At 51.2% G+C, this 14,175-nt stretch overlaps 2 protein-coding genes across 2 annotated transcripts; one reads left to right on the top strand and one right to left on the bottom strand.

The window, feature by feature from the left end:
* Window positions 1-5,876: 5,876 nt before the first annotated feature.
* On the top strand, window positions 5,877-7,150 carry SYCN (syncollin; the record flags this gene model as incomplete). The annotated part of the gene is made up of 2 exons (XM_081031504.1): window positions 5,877-6,277; window positions 7,141-7,150. The coding sequence occupies 2 exons, from the start codon at window positions 5,877-5,879 to the stop codon at window positions 7,148-7,150; spliced, it is 411 nt and encodes a 136-aa protein (XP_080887630.1).
* A 1,417-nt stretch (window positions 7,151-8,567) lies between these two features.
* NCCRP1 (NCCRP1, F-box associated domain containing) lies at window positions 8,568-11,725 on the bottom strand. The gene is made up of 6 exons (XM_081032130.1): window positions 11,389-11,725; window positions 10,833-10,895; window positions 10,696-10,747; window positions 9,960-10,055; window positions 9,261-9,399; window positions 8,568-9,099 (listed from the first exon to the last, which is right to left on the bottom strand). Exons 1-6 carry the CDS (start codon window positions 11,684-11,686, stop codon window positions 8,959-8,961), a joined length of 789 nt encoding a protein of 262 aa, XP_080888256.1. The 5' UTR covers window positions 11,687-11,725; the 3' UTR covers window positions 8,568-8,958.
* Window positions 11,726-14,175: the final 2,450 nt, after the last annotated feature.

The raw sequence follows: 14,175 nt of genomic DNA, 5'->3' as shown, positions 1-14,175 counted from the left end.
CCATGAATCAAGGAATGCAAAACGCCTCTGGAAATCAGAAAATTCAAGAAAAACGGATTGTCCCCTAGAGCCTCCAGAAGGAATGCAGCCCTGTCGAGGGACTCCTTAGTGCTAGCCAAAGGAAACCCATTTTGGAATTCTGACCTCCAGACCTATCAGATTGTAACTCTCATGGTAGCAATAGAAAACCAATGCATAATCGATCCAGGCTTCTTCCCCCAATTCTTTCTGTGTCTTTAAGGCACTTGATTAATAATAATAATCAAAACCAACACCAACACTAACAGAAAATGATGTTAGTTAACATACTGAGCACTTTCTGTGTGCCTAACATAATCTCAGCATGCTACAAGTATTATCTATGGAAGCCACACAACACTCCTACAAAGAAAGTAGAAAACCTTACAGACAAATGTGGGAAAAGACAAAAGGCTGAAAGTTAGCAAGCTAAACACCACCTCAAATGTTAGGACAAGAACAACACAATAAATTCAAAGAAAGTGAAACGGAAAAAAGAATAAAAACCAAATGCACAATAGAAACTAACACTATTTATTAATATTAATGAAATAAGATCAAACTAAAGAGAAAAATATACAATAGAGAGGATGTGCAAAGCTAAATATCGGTTATCGTGGGTAATTTGAAAAGACTAATAAAACTGTTGCAAGTATATCTTAAAACTGGTAAAGAAAAAAAAGAGAACGTATCAATGACCAATATAAGCGATAAGGAAACAAACTTCCTTTATAAGCCTCAAAGCTAGAGACTACAATATTTTGCATGTATTATCCTCACTTCACACAGGAGGGAGCTGAAGTTCACAGAGGTTGAGTAACGTGCACAAGTTCATGGAGCATATAAATGACAGAGTTGGGATTTGAACACCGGGTCCAGCACTCCGGAGCCTACTTGATGAATCTCTGTGCTGTGGCGCCACCTCGCGAGCACTTCCAGCCTCCCCTAAACCATCCTGCTACCAGAGAAATCACGTCCCCTCTCCGGGTTTAGCTTAGGGTTCCCACCGCCTACCCGCAGGGACACTTGAGGCAAAGATGTTCCAGCCCCTAAGAGCTTCAGACTTTGCTTCCCCCACAGGCTTTCTTCTGAACTTTGATTTGCGTTTCTCTTCCAGTCTCAGCCACTATCCTGCGTTCCCTCCCCACCCCCACCCCTCGCCCGGCCTCGCTCACCTCTGAATTCCTGCCACACCCTCTTGGTGGCAGGTTCCGGATTTGGAGCTGTATTCTTATTGTATCTGTCTCAACTGGGGTGCAGTCTGTGGAGAGCCGCTTACTCAACGCCCCCCAGCAGCCCTGTATCACCTGGGAACTTGTAGGAAATGCAGAAGCTGCAACCTACCCCAGACCTGCTGAATTGGAATCTGTATTTTAACAAGACCCTCCCCCACCACCGTCCCCCACCCCCCCATGTGATCTGCAGCACACTGAAGGTTGAGTACCTCTCGCCTAGACCACAAGGGGGCCCTGGGACCCAGGGAAACGGGAACAAGGTTCCTCAACTGGGGTAGGGGTATCTGAGAAAATGGTCTTCAGCCCTGTCCTCAAGTTAGATGATGACTGACCTATTGTCTGTGTGGGAGACTTCCAGTTCATTCCCAGCATTTGGGTTCCAGGCACTGTCTTATGAGGCTCCACCTGGGACCCCTAGAGAGGTCCTTCTTTCTTTTGCTTGTGGAATTTTTTTTTCAATCAGGAAAATTACATGAAATAAACTTTATAGGAGCTGAGCAAATTGAAGTATCAATGCAGAAAATTCTAGATGTAATAAACAGCTAGTGACATACGAAGCCTCAGAAGACCAGTGGGTCGCAAACTGCAGCGCATGTCAGAATCACCAGGAGGGCGTGTGAAAATCCAGATTGTTGGGTCTCCACCACTAGAAGTTTTGATTCAGTAGGACTGGGGTGGGTCTGAGAATTTACATTTCTAACAAGTTCCCAGGAGATGCTGATGCTGTTGGTCCAGGACCACACTTTCAGAACCCCTGTTTCCAAACCACACAGTTATGGCTACTTCGGAGGGTCATATTAGCCCTTAAGAAATAATCCCATTCAGTGACATCATCACAGAAGTGAAATTAATGAGTTCTGATGATCCAGTGTGAACTTACGTACTGATCTGAATATTTTCCTGTATTTATGCAACACACGTAGCATTTTTCATTTAAATTGTGTGCCACCTGTAATGTTGTTTACGTTGAAGTACTACCCTGATTAAGACTAATACTTTCTCTTTTCTTCTAGTGGCAATTCCACGTGTATACCAATCTCCTTTTTGATGGTCTGGTGAAAAATATCGAATCAAGGTTGTGAGATCTGAAAAGAGGATTTTTTTTTCTTATTATACGAATCAGAATATATCAGTGGATTAAAAAAACAAAAATCTGTTATTCTTCCCACTGCATTCCCAGAGTCCTCTGAAATACCTCTGTTATAACTTCTTCTCACACTGTTCAAATTATTGATTTACTGTCTGACTTTCTCAAGGACTCATGGGTTCCTCAAGGGCAGGACATTCTTCCATTTGGAAAAAAAAAGTATAATAAAGAGATATTTATTTTTCTACTGTTTGTCCAGTTTGTGTGAATAACCAGTGAGAAAATTGTTTCTGGATGAAGATTCCATGTGTGTGCTCATGCAGGCATGTCATTATTTTTGAGATTGAAGTTTTGTGGGGTGTAGGGTGGGTGTGATTGAGGGCTAGGGGCTTCTTGGTGGGGTACACTATCTGGGACTGTGTTTCTCTGGGACTGTGTAGGGAGCATGTGTCTACATTCGATGGGTACCGTTCTCTAGAATTCACCAGTGAGATTCAGTGACCTTCAGTGTCTGTGTGTGTGAACGGGGATCCCTCCCCCCTGCCCATGTGTGTGTCCCTGGATTGGGGATGCTGTGATCTCTGTGGGTTCTCTCTGACAGTGGCCATGTGCTGTGGCCCAGTGGGTCCTGTGTTCCTGTCCCTGGGTCTGCCTTCCTCTTAAGGTCTCCTTGCTATCCCACGTTGCCATCCATGTTTGAAGCTCAGGGCCCTTCTGGGTGGGTGGGGCTCTACATGACTGTGTCCAAGCATGCTACACTTACCTGTCTCCATCAGAACCCAGGCCCTTGCAGAGCTGGGTGGGTGAGGACTCTGTGTCACTGAGGTCAAGGAGGCCCCCTGGGAAATTAGCGGCTGGAGATTAGATTTCATGGAGTCATGGGAAAGGAGGGAGAAAGATCCAGGTATGGTCTGGGGCAGGGCCAGGCCAGGGTCCCAGGGTCTCAGAATCATTATAAGAATAGTCATAATAACTCCTTTTTATTGAGCACTTAACCATATGCCAGGCACTGTACTTCGTGCCTTATACAGGTTCTGACAATTAAGTTCGTGAACTTGTTGCACGGATGTTGCTAACCTTTTTGATACCAGAGGGATTGTTCATTATGAATTTGTACCAATTGGACAGTTAACCAAGTTTACTATTTGGAAGTGCTGAAAAGGCTGCGTGAAAAAGTTAGGCGACCTGAACTTTTCGCCAACAATTCATGGCTGTTGTATCACGACAATGCACCAGCTCACACAGCACTGTCTGTGAGGGAGTTTTTAGTCAGTAAACAAATAACTGTATTGGAACACCCTCCCTACTCACCTGATCTGGCCCCCAATGACTTCTTTCTTTACCCAAAGATAAAGGAAATATTGAAAGGAAGACATTTTGATCACATTCAGGACATCAAGGGTAAAATATGACAACAGCTCTGACGGCCATTCCAGAAAAAGTTCCAAAATTGTTTTGAAGGGTGGACTAGGCACTGACATCGGTACATAGCTTCCCAAGGGGAGTACGTCAAAGGTGACCGTAATGATATTCAGCAATGAGGTATGTAGCACTTTTTCTAGGACTAGTTTATGAACTTAATTGTTACACCTTGTATTTATATTTATGCTGTTGTTTTATCCAATATGACATATTAAGTATATTATATTTATAAATAACAATTATGTGAGTTGTTTATGTTTATGAATACTTTATATTAGTTATAAATTACTTTATAATATAAATTGATCTTATATTATCATTTTCTATTTATATTATCATATTCTATTATCCCATTGAAGATAGGAAGAAACTTGAAGCTCAGAGAAGTGAATTAATTTGCCCAAGGTCACACAGTAAGCAAGGTCACTCAGGAAGGTGATCGAGTCAGAATTTGAACCCACTTCTGTGTTTCCAGCTTTTGGCTCTTTCCAGCCATTGCCATTACCCTGGTCAAGATAGAAGACAAAAGCTGAGGGGACAGTAGGGAGTAGGGTTAGCTGAATGACCTTGGATGATAGCAAATTGTTATTGATGTTGTGTTGTGCTGGTTTACGTTTATTGAGCCCTTATTGTGTGCCAGGCACACAATGATGGCAAATGCTCCTATGGCACTTAGTGAGGGCCCTATTGCAAGTGCTGCTATGTGGATTAGTCCATTCACTCCCTCTGGGGTGGGTACCACTGTTGTCTCCATGAGGCCCAGAGGTGGAAGTATGTGCGAAAGTTCATGGAGGAGCTAGGATTTGGTCCCAGACAGCCTGGCTGCATAGACTGTTCCCTTAACCCTCAAACTTTCTATTATCGCTTATAATCTTCACAATAATCCTATAGTATAGGAGAAAATATTACCAATTTCACCGATGAAAAAACTGAGGCCCAGACTTTGACTCACCTGCAGAGCCAGAAACTTGAACTACTGTCTGTCTGAGCAGCTCATCCACACTCTTGACCCCGTTCTTGTCTGTCAGGAGTCCAGGAACTCCAAAGAGCCTCTGAAGGGCTTTGGCCAGCTCCCAGGTACCCAGGTCCCTGTCCCGCCCTGAGATCCCAGCCTCCCTCCCCTTCCTGTGTTGCTCCCTAATTTTTCCTTTAGCTTGTGTTATTTCTGCTTATTGATTGGTAAATGTTCATTGCATGTTACAAGAACTGTCTATTTCCTCCCAGATTAGGTTTGGGTTTGTTTTTTGCTAAGCAAAGTTTTTATACATTTCAATAGATACTCTTTATTTTATAGATTCAAGATTTCTAGCCTTTTGGAAAATCTCCTGGCTCCTAGATAGTGGTAGTGAGGGGTAACAGTCTCCTCTTCCCTCTCTCTCCCCCTCCTAGGCTTAATTTTCTTGGAGTGGGGGGGGGAGGGTTGTTTGATATCTCCTTGTTAATTTGTAACCACTCTTTATATATTATAGCTATGTCCCCCAAGCCTTTTGTACATTGCCTTACAGTGTTTTTTTTGTGTTATACAAGTAGGTCTATCTCATATTTCACAGATTATGGGTTTCCAACAGTGATTAGGAAGATTTCCTGCTCCTGAGGGGAGAAGGGGAGAGGGAAGCTCCTCCCTATTTTTTCTGCCTCACCCTTCCCCTCAGGGCCCCTCTCATCTCCAGCTTCTTTCCCAAGGTCTTGGGACCTGCTCTGCCTGGAGGCCCAGCTCCCCCTCCGTCTTTCCCCTCCCTCAGCTTTTCCTTCTGTGGAGGGAGGATTGTTCCATTTCTTGTCAATTTGTTGAGTTCTTCCTACCTATACCTATTAACCCTGCTACCCTCTGCGTTGCAAGTGATTAGCCCTTAATCACTGTGTTGCAAGAGATTAAGTCCTGTTTATTGACTTCCTTTATAAGGTTGTTTGCCACATAAAATCTTAACCTGCTAAAGTTTACACAAATATGTCCACCTTGTATTTATTGGTTGTGGGTTTCCTATCTGGGTTATCAAGGTCTCCTGGCACCTGGGGGAGGGGCAGCCCTCCCCCAGTCCTTATCTGGCAGCTTCTCCCTTCCCACGGGTCAGGCGCATAAAAGCGTGCAGGGGCTTGGTCCTGCAAGTGTCGCCATGTCTCCGCTCTACTCACTGCTGCTGGTCCTGCCCCTGGCCCTGGTGGCCATCCCTGGCATCCAGGGAGCCTGTCCAACTGCTGCCGAACTCAAGAACCCCAACGGGACGCGGACGTGCGCCAAGCTCTACGACAAAAGTGACCCCTACTACGAGAACTGCTGCGGGGGCGCCGAGCTGTCTATTGAACCGGGCGCTGACCTGCCCTTCCTGCCCTACAGCTGGACGAACGTCGTCTCCTCGCTTGTGGTGGGCCAGCGCTGCGAGCTCACCGTGTGGTCCCGCCGCGGCAAGGGCGGCAAGTCGCGCAGGTTCTCCGCAGGCGCCTACCCGCGTCTGGAAGAGTACCGCCGGGGCATCTTTGGCCACTGGTCCAACGCCATCTCCTCCATCTACTGCAGGTGCCCCCTTGCCCATGCCCCAGGGTGCACATCCGTGTTCAGAGCTCTAAACCCAGCACCCAGGCCCCAGCCCCACCCGCCCCTCGGTGCTTGTCCAGACCTCTGAGCCCCTGACTCAAATGAGGAGTCCCTAGAATCAGTCCTGGAGGTCCCCTTTCTCACCCGCACCCCCTCCCGCCATTCCATACCCCTTGGATCTCTCAGACCCCTTGGGATTCCCAGACTCCGAAGCTGACCCAATCCCCGACCCTCCATTCTGAGAGCACCCCCTTCCAACTTTCCTGAATCCCCACCTGCCTACCCACCCACAGCTGCACTCTTCAGGGAGGGCCAACTAACTTTGGAGTTGCCAAGCCTAGCTTAGGGATTGGGAGCCATCAACCCACCCCCACCTTGGACTCCCCAGAACCAAAGCCAGTTCTCTCCCTCCCAAAATCATCAGATTCCAAAGCTCCCAGACCCAGTTCTAGGAACACCCTATCTAGCCCTCATCCTCTCCACCCACCTAGAGACCCTCTAGATGAACCTCTCCTCTGCCTTGGAGACGAGTCCCAGAGCCCCTGCTAAAGTTCTAGAGCACCCAAACCCAACTTTAAAGGCCCCTGAGCCCACGCTGCCATCATGTGTCCAAGCTTATAGACCCTAGGACCCTAGATCTATCCATAGCACCCTCCCAAACCACCCCACCAGCCCTTCTCCCCCAAGAGCTCCCAACCCTAAACTCCCAGGCTAGGACACCTTGCTCCTGAAGTTGGGGTCCAGCCCCAGCCCCCACCTTATCTCTATTTTCTAGAACCCCCACACCCTGGGTCTCTGAGCCCCTGGCACTCTCTCCCTGGTGATAGTTTTTTATTCTGTTGCAGATGCTACTGATGCCTCCCAGGTTCCTCATCTCCAGCCCCCCCAGAGTGCTGAGACCCCCACCTGGCTTTGGGTCAGGGGCCTGCTGAAGGCCCCAAGTCCCAAAAGGAGAGAGCTTTCTGCCTGTGCCCCACCCTGCTTTCCCTGTAATACAGTCCTTGTGAACTTGTCCCTGTCTGCCATCTGACTGTGCTTGGGACCCAAGTCCACACAGGATAGGGGCAGGATGGGGAAGACAGCAGGGTAGTCAGATGTGGAGCAGCCCATACGGGGGACAATGCTGTGGATGGGGACACTCCTAGATAGATTCTGGCATGGATTTACATGTTCACAAAGACACATCCATAAGACGGGTAGCGTGCAATGGTACCGCTGGCTGATTGTTAAACACTGATATGCTTCCCACGCTTTTTCGTAGATAGCCCTTCCGTGAGTGCCCCCCAGCTGTTCTGGCCTGCCAGGTAACTCCAGACTCAGGATTCATCTGTGGGACAGCAGGAGGCCTTCAAGGAGCTGCCCCAGGCTAGGGCCGGGGTCTGATGTGGGATCTGGCCAGAGCCCAGGACTTATGGGTTGTTAAATACTTTCAACCCTTCCCTCCCCAACACATGGAGGACACTTTAGTTCGAATTTGCATATTTCTTCAAATTTGAATTTGCAATTTGTTCCCAGCTCCCCTCTCCCCAGAGATGAGGGCCCTTGAAGGAAAGCTGGGTTTGGGGACCCTAGCGGAGTTAGAAAAGAAATGAGGGTTTGGGGAGAAGGAGAGGTATGGGGACAACTCTGGGGGGAATGACAAAGTGGAGTTGGAGGGAGGAGGGGAATTCAGGGAGATTCTGAGAATTAAGAATTATGGGAAATGCGGTAGGTGGAGATGCTAAGAAGCCATAAATTGGGGCTATGTGAAGAGATCAGAGGTCAAAGGAGGTGCACAAGGTAGAGGGGTTATGAGGTGCTAGACGATCAGGATTAGAGGATGTGTGAGTGGGATATGGACTCCATGAAGTCCTAAGGAGGAAAGATCGGGGAAACACACAGCATCCTTGGGCACATTCATTCAGTCAACAAGAATTTATTGAGTACCTACTGCCAAGCACTGACTCAGGAAGAAGTGGCCCCTGCCTTTCTGGAGCCCAGAGAGTTCAGGTGAGATGCCACAGAGTCAGACATTCAAGAATGTATGAATATGTCAAATGAGAAGCCAAGGACCAGGCAGGATCAAGGGGACCTAGGTGGTGGTAAGTGATTAGGGAGAAGTTGAGGTGCCATGTAGGTATTAAGGGAACAGGGTGTACTGAGCATCAGGGAAGTGCTAAGAGAACGTGGCAGTGCTAAAGGGTCAAGGAGGTGCTAAGGGTTAAGGACTTCTAAGGGTTAGGTTGGTGCTAAGGGTCAGGGAGGTGCTAGGGGTCAGGGAGGTGCTAAGGGTCAGGGAGGTGCTAAGGGTCAGAGAGGTGCTAGGGGTCAGGGAGGTGCTAAGGGTCAGGGAGGTGCTAAGTGTCAGGTTGGTGCTAAGGGTCAGGGAGGTGCTAGGGGTCAGGGAGGTGCTAAGGGTCAGGGAAGTGCTAAGGATTAGGTTGATGCTAAGGGTCAGGGAGGTGCTAAGGAGTCAGGGAAGTGCTAAGGGTCAGGGAGGTGCTAGGAGTCAGGGAGGTGCTAAGGGGTCAGGGAGGTGCTAAGGAATCAGGGGATGCTAAGGGTCAGGGAGGTGCTAAGGAGTCAGGGAAGTGCTAAGGGACCAGGAAGTGCTGAGCGCTAAGAGGGGTGTCAAGGGGGTAGATAGATGAGACAAGGGTCAGAAGGGGCCTGGAGCCAGCCAGTCACTCCCTGAATTGCACAGACACGGAGGAGTCAGTCACCCTTGTCCGCCGTAGCCCACCAGGCTCCCTCCGGTTCTTCGTCTTGTGTAGGAAGTGGACAAAGCGCACACCAGGGCCATACTGGCGGAACACGTGGGACACCTGTGGTTGTACCCGGGATTAGAAAGAAGTCCTTATTAGGAAACTACACCTATTGTGGCATAACGCCTCTGACCCAGTCCTGCTCTCCTCCCCTTTCCCTCTGTGAGGTCTTGGGATGTGAACACAAGTCTGGGGGTGGTGGCTGGGGAAGGGAGTGTCACCTGGATCCAGCAGCCAGGGGAACCTCTCCTTGAGGTCCGGGGGGCCACATGGTGCTGTGCAATGACTGTGTGGCGATCAGCTGCCAGCAGCCAGACGTGCAGCTCATAGACACACACGTCCAGCCGGCTGTCCTCGTACCTGGGGGTGGGGTCCAGGCCTTCAGTTGCCACCATAGCCCAAACATCCTCACCCCAACCTCTAAGCCTAATTGCAATTCAACACACACTCACTGGCACCCACTCCGTGCACTTGGGCTGGGTGGTGCTGGTAACACAGCAGTGATCAAGATAGCCCATGCCCTGCCTTCATGGGATTCATAGTCCCGGGGGGAGGCAGACATGTCTGTCAGCAGGCAGTGACCATCAGGAATGGTCAGGGTCAGGATGGGGGAAGTCCGGGGCACTGTGGCATAACGCCTCTGACCCAGCTCGGGGGTGTTCAGGGAAGGCTTCCTGGTGGAGCCGTGTGTAACTGATTCCTAAAGGATAAGGAGGAATTGGTCTCGAGAACAGAGGGCAGCAAGCATGTGAGAAGGAAGGAATAGCCTTGGGCCTGGCACGTCTCCAAAACTGAAGGTGTCAGAGAGAAGAGGCCAGAGAGGAGGGCAGGGCTGGAGGGTCCTTGTGGGGAGCTCAGACCAGAGGGGAGCACAGGGCGGATCTGGGGCTTTGGGGACCTGGTAGGGCAGAGGCACGTACCAGTCCATGACCGTGATGTCTGGCTGCTCATCATCAAGCAGCTCCTCCCACAGGCCCTCGGCCAGCAGATTCACACACTGCTGCTTCACTGTCCAGCTGTGAGAGAGAGCACAGGGGAGGTGGGCTCTGGGACCTGCTACCGTTCTTGGGCATCTCCCAGGTTGGCCTGACCCCAGGGAGCAGGAAACCCTGAATATGGTATCCTCATATGAGGGTACCTATGTATGGGTGCTGAGTGTTCACTAGGCACCTTATAGTCTTGGTTCCCACTATTCCCTGGGAGGGAGACGCATTCTGAACCCTGTGTTTCACATGGGGAAACCAAGGCTCAAGAAGGGAAGCAATTTACTCAAGGTCAAGCAGCAAAAAGTGGCAGAGCTGGCATCCCATCCCGGGACACGCATGACTCCAAGCCCCTGAGCTAGCTCACTCACCGTGTAGAAGCGGGGCTCGGTTTCATCTAGACAGATGGAGGCCTTGGGGAATGTCTCCCTCCCAGGGAAAGAAATTGAAAAGAGGAACAAATAACAGCTGCTCTTTAGTGAACACCTACTATGTGCAAGCCAGACTCGGCCAGACCCTGTTCTATGTGGTTTATGAGCATTCTTTCTGATGACTAACCCTGTTTACAGAGCAGGAAACTGAGGCCCAGAGAGGCACAGTTTCCTTAGGTCCCACAGCAATGAAGTCAGGAGGAGGGAATCAAACGCAGGCCACCGTGGTCCTAGCCACTCACCTGAAGTTATGCAGGAGCTTCTCAGTCTTAATGTACCACCCGTGGAAGTTGCCTGTCACATGGAGGGGCAAAGAGTTAGAACGTGCACATTCTCCAGCACCACCCGCTCCTGCCAGGCCCAGCCACCACGCACTCACCCAGAGTGTCCAGGGGCTGCTGTGTGGGACCCGTACGCGGTGCTGGCTCATAAATGTTGATGCCTGAAATGGCCAGTTCATGGAGCCTCAGACGGGCTGAAGCTGCCCCTCTCCTCATCCTCCCCGCTCCCTACCCCCAGGGCTCCTCTGGAGGGGCAGGAATCTGCGCCCCACCTGCCAGGCCAGACCCACCTAGCAGGGAGGAATGAGTCAGGGCCCAAGGACAGAGAAAGTCCTGGGGGAAAGGGACCGTGCCGGAGTGGGACGGGGAGACAGAAACGGGGATAGAGAGGAGCCAAGAGACTTAGAATATAGGCAAAGGGAGAGGGAGGGAGGGAGGGAGGGACCCCGGGTGGGACACAGAGACACAGGGACAGACAGAGACAGAGAGGCAGCCTGGGACCAAAAGAGAGACGCAAGGAGACCGAGAGGCACAAATGACAGAAAAAGAGACAGAGAGAAACAAAGAGACAGAGACGGAAACAGATAGAAAGACAAGGAAACGGACGGTCTGGGTGAGGGAGCGTGAGGGAGGGCAGAGCCGGGGTGGCCGCACCTTCGGGGTTGGGCGAGCGGAGCAAGTTGCGGTAGAGCGGCCGCCGCAGGAAGAGTAGCTTCCAGGTGAGACCCGGTGGCAGCTCCAGGCTCCCGCCCGGCGGCTTCCACTCCTCCATCAGCAGCTGCCGCGCGTGGGCCTCGGATGGCTGCTCCAGCGTGGGGAGCCCAGGGTTCTCCGGGCTCGAAGGCGATGGTGGCGACGGCGGTGGGGGCGGCGACGGCGGCTCGTGGGGGCTCGCGGGCTCTTCGGTCTCCATCCCGCCGCCGAGCGCGCGTCGGTCCCTCACCTCCTCCATCCGTCGGGTGTGGGCGACTGTCCCAGCTCCTTCGCTGGGCTCGTGTTAACTGGGGGCGGGAGGGGGCGGGGCGCTCCAGCTGTCGTTTGAGACGGGTGTGTTGAGGGAAGGCTCTGCCCCCCAGGCCCTCCTCCGTCAGACCTAGATGTCCAGGTCCTCTCCTTTAGGACCCAGGAGTCCAGGCCACCAGCCCCTCCCTTAGACCCAGGAGCCCAGAGCCCCAACCCTTCCTCAGTGTCCCAAGCCTCCTGCCCCAATTTCCCCAGGGCGAGCTGAGATCCCAAGCACTGGCCTGGGAGAGGGGTGTGACAAATAAGTTAATGCCAGGGCTCCCTGCTCTCTAATGAGGTTCATCCACCTCTTTAAGATCTGGCCTGGCAAGACTAAAAGGTTAATTAATGAAGATCCCTCCCTCAGCAAAGGGGGTGGGGGGTAGAGGGGAGAGATCCTGCCTCTGCTACTTCCTCCTCTGCCCTCACCTGGGACACACCCTTGGGACCCTGACATTTCCTGTTCTAGAAACCAATGTGAGGGGGTGGGGGGCAGAGAGAGACCCAGGGCCAGAGATTGGGAGTCACAGAGATAGGGGACCCCTGGGAGACACTAAGATAGCAGCTGGGCAGGAAGCAGCAACCCCACCTGGATATCAGGGGTGTCTGTACCCCTTCCTGAGGCTGAGGCAGATGGCACAGGCAGCCAAAGCCTCCTCCGTCAGAGGTCACAGGGAGTTTGGAGTGAGGGATGATGGGGCGATGGTGGGGACAGGAGGTCTGGGTGCGGAGGAAGTGGGGTGGCGGAGAAACCTGTAGAGCCAGATGGCCACGCCACATCCCACAACCGGCCCAGGTGAGCACAGGCGCAGAGTTCCACGCGGATTACAGCTACCACAGTGAGTGCTTTCTGCTTGCTAGGAGCTGGTCTAAGTGCTTACAAGTTCATTTCATCCTCTAAGATGATAAGGAGGGAGGTGCTGCTAATTCTAGGAAAGGTAACAGTAAACGGTGAACAGCTGTGTGCTGCCAGATGCCCTCCAGCCCCGTCTCACCTGCACACCAAACCTGCGTGGAGTACTGCTGTTATCCCCATTTCACAGATGAAAAAAGAGGCCACCCTCACAGGCCCAGTCCCTTACTGCCCCCAGATAACCCCATGGGCTTCCACAAGCACTTCCTGCCCCAGATTCTCGGAGAGACACATGCGGCAGACTCTCGGAGTTGAGCTCACACCCCAGTGATGATGCTCATGTAATTGAGGGCTGCCTGTGTGCCAGGCATTGTCCTAAGTTCTTTAGGGGGGTAGTTAATTCAATCAACACAACCTCCCTAGGAAGAGATACTATTGCTATACCCATTTTGCAGATGAGAAAACTGAGGTGCAGAGGGGTCTAGTAACTCATGCAAGGTTACATAGCTGGTATGTGGCAAATTGGATACACAGAGCCTCAGATGAGATACTCAGGGACACAGATTCAACTTGCCCCCCAGGGAGAAACAGAAGCAGATAGGAGATAATGTCATATTTACTGAGTGTCTGTCTTTAAGTCACTGAACTTCACAACAACTCCAGGGGGTGGAACTGGTAATACTAACTCCATTCACAAATCAGAGGCAAGAGAAGTGAAATGACTTGTCTTGGGAAAGTTGGGAATTAGCCAGGTTTCTGGGGGGCAGGGAGGACCCATGGGAGGGAACAGCCCAACTAATGCATATCAGAGCCTAGCCCCACTGCACCCGGAAGTCCTAGGAGATACCCAAATACTTGTAGAGCCCTCAACACATGCACAACTGCACAAGTGGAGACACTCCCCCGGCCACAACAAGCACACAAACCCACACCTGTATCTGGTCACCTGCCCACCTGTCGTCATTGGAAGAGGAGGAGGAGGAAGGCGCACAGCCAGAGCAAGAGTGTGGCGAGTGGAGTCAGAGTTGTCCCCAGGTCAGAATCCAGGGCAGGGAGTGGGCAGAAGCCAGAGGCCTAAAAATAAGGACAGGGGAGAATCCGCAGAGTAGAAGTCAACACCCTTCCTCTTCCTGCTCACGGCCTGCTGTGGTACACACACACACACACACACACACACACACACACACACACACACACACACACACGGCAGCCAAGGGGTCTTGTGAAAGCCTAAACCCAACCATTCACTCCCCCACTTAAATCCTCCAGGGCTCCCCATTGCCCTCAGGAGAAAAGTTCCAGCTCTCTGGCTGGCATTGGAGGCCCTGGTCCTTGCCCTGTGACCTGTTCTCTCCCATCTCAGGGATTTTGCTCTTGGAGTTCTTTCCACCTGGAATGCCCTGCCCCCTCACCCACATCCCTATGCTCACAGGTTTCCAAACATCAGATTCATCCAGGGGCTTTATTTAAAACGTGCATTTTCAAGCCCCGCTCCCACGAGTTTGATTTAGTCCCTCTGGCCCCCAGAATCTAAAATTTAAGAAGCACTCACCCCCACATTCCTATTATGAGAAACATTTTTTACC

Source organism: Rhinolophus hipposideros (genome assembly GCF_964194185.1).
Source record: "Rhinolophus hipposideros genome assembly, chromosome: 21".
Taxonomy (NCBI): Eukaryota; Metazoa; Chordata; class Mammalia; order Chiroptera; family Rhinolophidae; genus Rhinolophus; species Rhinolophus hipposideros.
The sequence above is the reverse complement of the archived record's forward strand: the minus strand, read 5'-3'. Positions and strand labels throughout refer to the sequence as shown.

Coding starts and splice junctions, on each gene's coding strand:
- NCCRP1 (XM_081032130.1), bottom strand. CDS start 11,686: ATGGAGGAGGTGAGGGACCGACGCGCGCTCGGCGGCGGGATGGAGACC. Junction 10,896..11,388: donor CCGCTCGCCCAACCCCGAAG/GTGCGGCCACCC, acceptor TGGCCATTTCAG/GCATCAACATTTATGAGCCA. Junction 10,056..10,695: donor AAGCTCCTGCATAACTTCAG/GTGAGTGGCTAG, acceptor TCTCTCTCACAG/CTGGACAGTGAAGCAGCAGT.